Source organism: Cygnus olor, chromosome 5 (genome assembly GCF_009769625.2).
Source record: "Cygnus olor isolate bCygOlo1 chromosome 5, bCygOlo1.pri.v2, whole genome shotgun sequence".
NCBI lineage: Eukaryota > Metazoa > Chordata > Aves > Anseriformes > Anatidae > Cygnus > Cygnus olor.
In genome coordinates this window covers 29,902,343-29,911,950 of record NC_049173.1, presented here as the reverse complement: position 1 = coordinate 29,911,950, position 9,608 = coordinate 29,902,343, and the positions used below count along the sequence as shown (strand labels likewise).

The 9,608-nt window shown below is 44.3% G+C and overlaps 1 protein-coding gene across 1 annotated transcript; it reads left to right on the top strand.

The window, feature by feature from the left end:
- The first annotated feature begins 819 nt into the window (after positions 1 to 819).
- On the top strand, positions 820 to 8,092 carry LDHA (lactate dehydrogenase A). Its single transcript, XM_040558977.1, has 8 exons — positions 820 to 1,447; positions 3,056 to 3,187; positions 3,934 to 4,051; positions 4,803 to 4,976; positions 5,443 to 5,616; positions 6,468 to 6,585; positions 7,000 to 7,123; positions 7,279 to 8,092. The coding sequence occupies exons 2-8, from the start codon at positions 3,062 to 3,064 to the stop codon at positions 7,441 to 7,443; spliced, it is 999 nt and encodes a 332-aa protein (XP_040414911.1). The 5' UTR covers positions 820 to 1,447; positions 3,056 to 3,061; the 3' UTR covers positions 7,444 to 8,092.
- The last annotated feature ends 1,516 nt before the right edge of the window (positions 8,093 to 9,608 follow it).

The following is a 9,608-nucleotide window of genomic DNA, read 5'->3' as shown; positions in this document are numbered from 1 at the left end:
AAATTAGGGGGAAAAAAAGAAAAAAAAAAAAGTATCACTAATATAAGAACAGGACAATAAAGGTAAACTAGTTACTCCCATAAGCCTAACTGACTGCTTCCCTGATTTTCATTGAGGATGAACATGTTAGATCATGGGTTAAAGAGAGGATGTCTAAGAGAAGGAGAAGGGAGAAATGGCTACAACACAATAAATGAAGGCAGACACGTGGAGAGCAGAACAGAGGCTGCTGTGCTCCAACTGGAAGAACCAGACAGTCTCGATCCCAGAATCCTGAAGCACAGTTAACCACAAATCCAGGTGTGAGGATTTTCAGTAAGCTAACTGACTCGGAGGCGTTACTACGGGCCTGGAGAACAGCGAACATTTAAGTAGGGAGCCATGCTGGAAGTGGTCCGGAACTGTGCATTTGATGTCTGTGCAGTTCTCCAGGAAACCTTCTGAAGGAAATTTTTACTCCAAACAAAAAATTCAACTAACAAAGGGCTAAAAGGTAGCATGGGTTTATGGAAAAAGTTTTGTGGGACAAGCCTGTACCGTAGTATAAAATCCAAAGTTCAGACATCCAGAGAATAATAAAACATAGATTTTGTTCTCTGTTAGTATCCTAGGAAGAAGTGAGTGAAGAGGTGAAAGACATGGCTGTACTAAGGAGCCACCGGGTGACGGGGATCTGACTGTGGTGTGACTGAAAAACACAAGTGCACGTCTACTTGTGGTATTTCCAGCAACGACAGGAAAACATTAATGTTCGCGACAGAGGCACCACTGAGAAGGCTGTTTAAAATACTCCACTGCAGCATCCTCTCTCAAGAGAAAACAATTAAAACTGGAAGAGGCCTGCAGAAAGGACGTCCCAGTGACCAGAGCATGGCCTGTATCACGCAAGACTGCCAGGGTTTAGCTTATGTAACTTGAAAAAAAATAGTGGGAATTTGATAGACAAATATGGGGAAAGAGGAAGCAAACAGCAGAGGAGGATGTCTGGGCCAAAAAAAAACAAACTGCAATAGACAGAGATGGAAATTAGAAGCGGGTTTCCAGCCGCCAGCCGAGAGGCTCCATCCGGCAGCACGGCGGTGCAATTAGGGGGCCATAAACCCCAAGGGCTTCAGCAGGCGGCGGCAATCAATCTGAGGGAGGACTAAAACCAATTCCCCGAAGCCCCGGTGCCGGCAGCAGGGTTTTGCGCTGCTGTGCACGCAGGCACCCCCCGGCTCCCTCGGGCTCCCTCAGCGAGCGCCGGGGCAGCCGTTAGGGGCCGCAGGGTGGCGGAGCCCGTTGCGGGCTGCCCGTTGCCGCCCCCCCTCGCCCAGACGTGTCTGCGGGCACGTCCCCGCCGCCGCGGCCCGCCCGCCTCACGTCAGCCGCCCGGCCCCTACTTAAGGCCCCGCTTTCGGACCCGCCCCGCCACGACCGCTGCCGCGCTCGGCTGAGGAGACCGGGGGTAGGTGGCCGGCGCCTGGCGGGGGGCAAGGCTGAGGGGGCGGTGGGGAGGTCCCGGCCGCTGCTGGGGGCTGTGGCTCAGTTTCCTCTGAGGGAGGGAGGCACAGCGGGGTGCCGAGCCCCCGAGGGGAGGCTGCGGGAGGCAGGGGCCGCCCGGGAAGGTGGAGGGGGGGAGTCGGGTGGCGGGCGTCCGCTCGGTGCCGTTTGCTTGGCCGAGTCCCGAGTCCCCCTCCCCCCCCGCCTCCGGCGGTGGGGCTGCCGGCACTGCCCTGGCCCTCAGCCCGGCACCGCATGGGCGAGGCACCGCGCCCTGCCCTGCCCGCGGGCCTTGTGCAAGCGGCGTGATTGCCGCAGCGCCCGCCCCAAGCTTCCTCTCAGCCGGGGGGAAATGGGCCTGGGGTCAGGTATGGCTCCAGGCTGCGACTGAACCACAGCATTAGCACGGAGCTGCTCTACAAGGAGCTGAAATGTACCCTGCTTGGCCCCTAACCTGCTGATTTCCATGAAATACCAGGCTGAAAACACTTCAAGAATTAACTCTGAAATGCTTGAGTGCAGACTCCTCACCAGCCCCGCACGTTGTGCTGCTTCAAGTGCTGGGGGAGCACTGGGCACGTGCAGACTGCGTGCGCCATGCTGGCCCACGCTTCAGGAGACATCTTAAGGCGGTCTTTGCTTGCAGCTCTTAGTCAGTCTTTCCTAAATGCGCACGTTGCTAGCTTCCTGTCCCTCCCGCCCCAACCCCACTTAGCCCTTACCTGCCCTGCCAGCTCTGCCTCACTGCATGGCCTTTCCTGCACTGCGCGAGGGGATGTCTGTTCAGCGCTAGCTTGAGAATCGAGCTTTGTCTGTGCTTGCATTCATCTGTGAGGCTGCCCCTGCCTTGGGCTCTTCTGGTGAAGCAGAAGCTGGGCAGATGCCAGCACAGCACTGCCTGGGAAAGCAAAGTATCTTGGGGTGAAAGCACACTACTCCCTCATTATCAGGGTGTTTCAGCACACCTGTGGCTGGCACAGGTTAGTTAGAGCTCATATAACCAGGCTGCTGTGCAGCTGGTAGCTTAAAAAAAAAAAATGAGGCTGTGAGGGTTGGTAATGCCACTCAGAGTCATGTTTCAGGAACACAAGGAACTAGGTATTTCAATGCAGAACCATATGGTTTCACTTGGAAACAAATCCATAAAGCACCCTTTGAGGATCATAATGTTTTTAAGAAGGCTTTGCCAAAATGTTGTACAACTGCATCTCTGGAAAGGCTAGAGGCATAGAGTACCAGTTTTTCAGGGCAGCAGAATGAAGACTGACAGACTATGCTGTACTTGAAAGTACTAAAATGGCTTCCTTTGGTGAAATGTAACACGGATGATGATTTAAACCATTCTACTAATACTGCTGGAAAGTTATCCAGCTACATAATCTGTATTGCTCAACTCTATAGTAAGCTTAAACAGTGGATTGTCATGATTAATTCAGTTTTTAATTATTTTGTTGTGATTTATATTCATTTTCTTAGTGTCTGTTAATAAAGTCTGTCTGCTTGATACAAATATCCCAGTATCAGTGAAAGCTCCAAGGACTGGAGAGATAATCTGTTGTTTTCCTTTCTGCAGTGTACCATGTCTCTCAAGGATCAGCTCATCCACAATGTCCACAAGGAGGAGCACGGCCATGCCCACAATAAGATCAGTGTGGTTGGTGTGGGTGCAGTCGGAATGGCTTGTGCCATCAGCATCCTGATGAGGGTAAGTGTCAAGCTGGGGATCAAGCAGCACAGTTTGGACTACTTGAGACCTAAGAAGAGGGACAGAAAGTAATCTGCCTTATTAGACTAATTGAGCTAGCACATGATGAACTTTTGGTTGTACGTTTCTTGATTTTTGGGCCTGAAATGAAGAAGTTAACTTCAGCAGTTTCCTGTCAATAGCTTGTTGTTCTTCTAAACCAAACTTTCCTTAGTATCTGACACAACATACTCTTAGTCAATGGTGAATGCAGCTCTGAAATTCCAGATGCCCTTTTAAGTAGGAGCCCTTTAACACTCCAAGCATACAGACAGACAAAATGGCTTAATTCTTAGTCTGAAGCAAAAAAGATGGAGTGATGGAATAGTTCTTTGCAGTGGGAACTGCAAAAAGTGGTCCTAGGCACTCTGCAATGCAGAAGTCATTGAAAATGCCACAATAACACTGGGATTATTTAACTCTAAAATAGCTAGTCTGTGAACAACTACTAAGTTATTCTTTGTCAATGTCCTGCTAAATTGTGCAACTATTCCATGCAGAATGTGGATATGGAAAGGTATACAACTAATTCAAAGGGGATATCCCAGGAGACTAACTTAAATACCTGTCTTGGGAGCTAGTAAAGTGAGAGATGTGAACAGAATTGCTGAAATGGATCGCTGCTTCTAAAAGAACTGTAACTTCATTTTTCAAACTGAGTTCTTTGTTCAGAAATAAACTTACTCTTTAATCTTGGTTTCACACAGGACTTGGCTGATGAACTTGCCCTTGTTGATGTTGTCGAGGACAAGCTGAGAGGAGAGATGCTAGATCTCCAGCATGGCAGCCTCTTCCTTAGAACACCAAAGATTACTTCTGGGAAAGGCAAGTAGTTGGCTCCAATGTACTTATTTGCAAATGGAGATAAGCGCATCAGATCTCAAACTGGTCATCCAAGTCTAGCACTGAGCCTGCCATCCTAATCATAAGGAGGGGAGTTGATTTCATTTCTGTTCCTACAGAAATAGTACTCTGCTGACACTGCTTCATACACCTTGTTAAAGGCCATCCAACTAGTATGTTCAGTATAGAAAGATGAATTGAAGTACTTGTGGACCTCTGAGAATTGTTTCACAGGCAGTTAGCCTCTGAATGCATTACTGCTTACTTGTCAGCTGTAAGTGTCTGACAGTTTGCAGTTTAGTGGTGGCTTGGCTGGGGCAAGTAGCAGCCATCTCATACCCCAGTAAATACTCAGCTCCAGTGTCCACAGGTGATGGATTATGAAAGCAGAGCATTCCTCCTTCTTCTACACTCTTCTACACAACACTTGCACTGGAGGGCATCCCGACAGCTACCCTATATCTACCTATGGCTGAGAAGTATGGAATACCATTGTCCAAGTTCTGCATGTTAAGATATTGACTTGCCTTTAAGGTTGCTGCCTGTGGCAACAGGCCACAGTTTTAAAAAAGAAAATTTTCTACTTTCTGTAGAAGCAAAGTCTAGAGTAACAATTATCATTGAAGTTTCAGCAACCTCAAGCTTGTGAATTTTACGTATCAATGCTAAAAGCAATTGAACTCCTGTCCTGAACCATGTGTACAGGTCATTTGATACAGCCTTTTGTCTGCAGATTACAGTGTGACCGCCCACTCCAAGCTGGTCATTGTCACTGCTGGTGCCCGTCAGCAGGAAGGAGAAAGCCGCCTTAACTTGGTGCAGCGCAATGTGAATATCTTCAAATTCATCATTCCCAATGTTGTGAAGTACAGTCCTGACTGCAAGCTGCTTATTGTCTCAAACCCAGGTTTGTCTTGTCTTGCCTTGGCAAGAGGATTTGGCTTAGAGAAGAGCATTTTCTTCAGTAAGGTGGTCAGTATATTAACATGACCAAGCACAGGCTTCTGGAAAGTGCTTATGCCAAATAAGCACATAGCAAGAAGTGTCATTGTCCTCTCCACACTCAGCAAGCTGGTTCTCTGAGAAGTAAACCAGGTTCCCTCCAATTTGCGTCTTTGGTTGCAAGTGATCTTTAGCAGAGGACACAGTAAGGGGCACTGTTAACTGTATGCATAGCATAAACAGCCTCTTAATTTTGTCTTTTTATAAACAGTCATCATGTTAGCCTGCTGTAGGGCCTGGTGATGGGCATGACTTTGTTCTCTATTCCACCCAACTAGCATGCAGATAAAAACCCTTACAGATGAACAGAAGATACCACCCTAATTATCAAACTTGATGACTGGCACTTATCCTCCCTGTTCTATTTACAGTGGATATTTTGACCTACGTGGCCTGGAAGATCAGTGGCTTTCCTAAACACCGTGTTATTGGTAGTGGCTGCAACCTGGATTCTGCTCGTTTCCGCCACCTCATGGGAGAAAGACTGGGCATCCATCCTCTGAGCTGCCATGGGTGGATTGTCGGAGAGCATGGAGATTCCAGTGGTAAGGGTGAAATCTGGCTATTATAGTTTTTTCTTTCTATACTTTGTTTGCAAGAAACATCATTTGCGAAGGCTACAGCAAAACTTTGCTCAGAAAGCTTTTGCACTGCAGCAGCTTAAGAGTTCAAGTCCTGCTTTAAGTCTTCTGCAGCACAGAGTAACCCTAGATGATCTATATTTGACCTGAGTTATGCTGCTTGGAAAAGGTCATTGCTGTAACCTAAGGAGGCTAAAAATTTCTACGCTAAGTTGTTCCCATAACTCTCCAAAAAGCAAACTGAGGAAGCAAGAGGGTACAGTTCTCTGCAAGGGACTCCCAAAGATCTGCAATAGATCTACCAGTAGTCAAATCGGTTGTCTTTACTGGCATCACTTGATTACTTGAACTATATTTAGGAATAGAATTCTAGAGTTGAGTCTAGATGAGGACAGGAGAGAGCAATGTCCTCCTCATTTAGCCTGCACTTTCTCTAGCAACAGCAGAGTAGCACTGTCTGTTTCCTGACACCCAATAGGATGCATTTGGAATCAATTTTTATTTTGAGAAACTGCTGCAAAGTACAGTACTGTCAATTTGGTTCATGTTGTTTAGGAGTTTTGCTTTCATAATTGTACATTAAAACCCTGCAATGTCAAACATAGGAGCATAAAACCACTTCATGTTCTTAGCTCACAATTTAGATTAAATATAGTATGACCTATGAGACCAAAGTCATATCTAAATCTGTAACATATGCCATAGATTAATTAGTTCCTATCTTAACTGTTAACTTGAGGAAGATAAAACTAAGTTTTATTATGTTTGCAAGATTCTTCATCTTGTGAGGCAACTAATCTCTGTGCAATTCTCAGTACCTGTCTGGAGCGGAGTGAATGTTGCTGGTGTCTCCCTGAAGGCTCTTCATCCAGAGTTGGGAACGGATGCAGACAAGGAACACTGGAAGGAAGTTCATAAGCAGGTGGTGGACAGGTAAATACTGATTTCCTTATTTTTTTCTTGAATGTGAGGACTAATGATGAACTACAACATCTCTAAACTGCATTATTTATATCTGCTTTAGTAAGTGGCCCAAAACAAATGTCAAGGTACAGAAATAATACAACTTGGAATAATGTTTTAAAAACTAGTATAAATTTGGCAGAGCTAATTTTTCATTGTTAGTGAGCTTTAAATAAGGAAAGTGTTTTAGCTTCAAAACTTCCAATGTTAATTTCCAGTGTTAGTGAGGGGCGTAGTGTAGACCTGTTCATTTCAGTCCTGTCCACTGATCAGTGAAGCTTCTGATCTTTCTAGATTAAGGCACCTCCAACATGCCTTTCCTACAACCATTCAGATGAAGCTACCTGTTTTTTAATGAGTGATTTTTTTTTTTTTACTCTGCAGTGCCTATGAGGTCATCAAACTGAAGGGGTACACATCATGGGCTATTGGCCTTTCTGTGGCAGATCTAGCTGAAACTATTATGAAGAACTTAAGAAGAGTGCACCCAATCTCTACAGTTGTTAAGGTGAGCAGCCCTTTTTGCCAACTTTGTCTTAACTAGAATGTTACCCCTGTTCTCAGTTAAGTTTGTTAAACTTAGTTCAGTTTTCCTTATTAGAATACTCTGTAAAACATGTACACAAGGCCTATCCTAACTAACTATTCTTACCTACTTTTCAGGGCATGCATGGAATCAAAGAAGATGTCTTCCTAAGTGTTCCTTGTGTACTGGGCAATAATGGCATCACTGATGTGGTGAAGATGATCCTAAAACCTGAAGAGGAGGAGAAATTAAGGAAGAGTGCAGATACACTCTGGGGAATCCAGAAGGAGCTACAGTTTTAAGCCTGTTCAAGCAGTTCAGTGTTTGCAGTTTAACAGGTTTAGTGGTTTGTCTTAATGTTGCACTTTCCAAGTAGGTCAAATCCTTCAATGTATGTATCTCAACTAGAACATAAAAAATAAAATCTGAACAAAGGAGTTTTCTAAAGATAGTGTTAGGAAACTATTCTAGGATTTTCCCTGTGCTCAGACACCTGTGTTCTTAGCCAGAGCTAGAGAGAACCTAGTCTTGTACAGTGAAGTGGTGACAAATCCAGCATTCAAAGCAGCACTGCCTAGAAACCCCTTTGCCTTTTCCTCACCTTGTTTAAACCTTGGCTCAGAACAATAAGTAACTAGCTCTTACACAACGTGAAACCAAAGACTATTTTCTTGCAGTTAAAGGATTGTTAAACCAATTGACAAGCCTTCTCTGCCAGCTGAATAGCTTGAATAGTTCACTGTTGGTTGGTCCAAATATATTTTCCTAAAACTGCTTTGGAATTTTTGTGTATACTTTTTTTAGAGAACCTTATTTTTGTGTACTGTATCAGACTAGTTGTAAGTTTATCTCCAAAGCATGTTTAAAAAAGTGTTCCAAGTTTCTGTATGCAACAAGACAGCAACTGTTCACCTGTAGTACCAGTTCCAACACCAAATAAACCAACTGTTATGTCTCCTCAGTTTTCTTTATATAGCTTTCTCTACACTCTAGCTCCACTTAAAATCAGTAGTGATTTTATCAAATATATTCCTTCAGTCACACTAACTTAAACCTCACCTTTGTAAAAATCTTGCATATGAAGCTAATCTGTTGTCAGTTCCAAATACTTTAATTTTTATAACACCAGACTCCTGAGTTAAGAGTGCAGAAATGCAGAAAAAAAGTACTAATAGAAGTACTTAAATGCTTGGGACTTAAACTTGGTTCCCTTACTAGTGCAAAGAAAGTGTTGACATTATTGATAATTATCTGAGAAAAGAGATGTAACAAAGGAAACGTTTTCCTTACATGCATGCTGAACAACATGTCTATCCACATTGAGTACATGACATCCATAAAAAGTCAACCTGCTGCCAAGTACAGCAAATTATCTCCTCTGGAATAGCAACCATGTATAGTAACAGTGAGCACTGTTACTCTGTAAAGCCCATAGTATGGTAGATGAAGAATAATGTCTTAGCAATATATGAGAAAAAATACCTCATAACAAAGAGGGAAAGGCCTTATTCCTTTTCCTAACATTAGGACATGGCATGTAACAGGAATAGAAACACCACCTGGTTCACTCAAATGTAGACTTCTATATGGACTGCAGCTGGTGATGCTCCTCAGAACAAAGTATTTCAGAATAAGCTGAAACAGGCTGTGAAGCAAATTCAGTAACTAAGGAAAAGCTGTAGTTATTGTACTGCTTTCTCTTCAATCTAAATGATCAAAACAGCACCTGGAATGAGAGCACACAGCAACAGCAATTATGAGCACCTGTTTTATGCATACAGCAGGAAGATGGTATGAAGCCCTATTCGAAGTTTTTAGAAGATCCACAACCTTTTTCAGATCCACCTGTAACATGAAAAGCCTTAAGACCCAGCTTTGAGCCATACTGATTATTGCATTCAGACCATGAAATTTTGGTTTTCAAGCTAGCTTTGCTAAGGCAGCCTGTGGGTCTTAATTTACAAAAACAAATGGAGAAGGAGAGCAGCATGCTGCTGGGAGGCAGTAAGAGCAGCACCACGTATCCTTATAGCACTCCAAGGTGAGTGATGCTCTCCCTCACAACCTACCCTCTTCTGCAGAGTGTGTTGGGTTTAACCATGAGTCTTCTCACTGTGGGCTCCCAGAACCTCTGCCTCTCATGGCATGGTGGTGCATAGCACTATCAGCCTCACAGGCAGTGCAAATGTAGAGGCCCTTCTGTTTTTCCTAGCATTTTCTACATAAAAAAAAAGCAATACACAGCAAGGCTTAAGGTACTGTAAGATACAGTCCAGGATGACCATGATCTGATGGCAGTCAATACAGCAGCTAGGTCAAACAGCAGGGCCTCAAAATTCAATGTTTCCAACTTTCATTGGTCACAAGAGCTGTTAACCAAACGTGAATTATTCTAGTTCAGGACACTGAAGTATCTTCCAAATCTCAAAAGTAAAACAAAAGAACGGTTCAGCTGACACTCCATAAG

Excerpts from the sequence above, each read along its gene's own strand:
- LDHA (XM_040558977.1), top strand. The coding sequence starts at position 3,062 with ATGTCTCTCAAGGATCAGCTCATCCACAATGTCCACAAGGAGGAGCAC. Across the intron at positions 5,617-6,467 it reads AGAGCATGGAGATTCCAGTG|TACCTGTCTGGAGCGGAGTG; the intron begins GTAAGGGTGAAA and ends TGCAATTCTCAG. Across the intron at positions 7,124-7,278 it reads CAATCTCTACAGTTGTTAAG|GGCATGCATGGAATCAAAGA; the intron begins GTGAGCAGCCCT and ends CCTACTTTTCAG.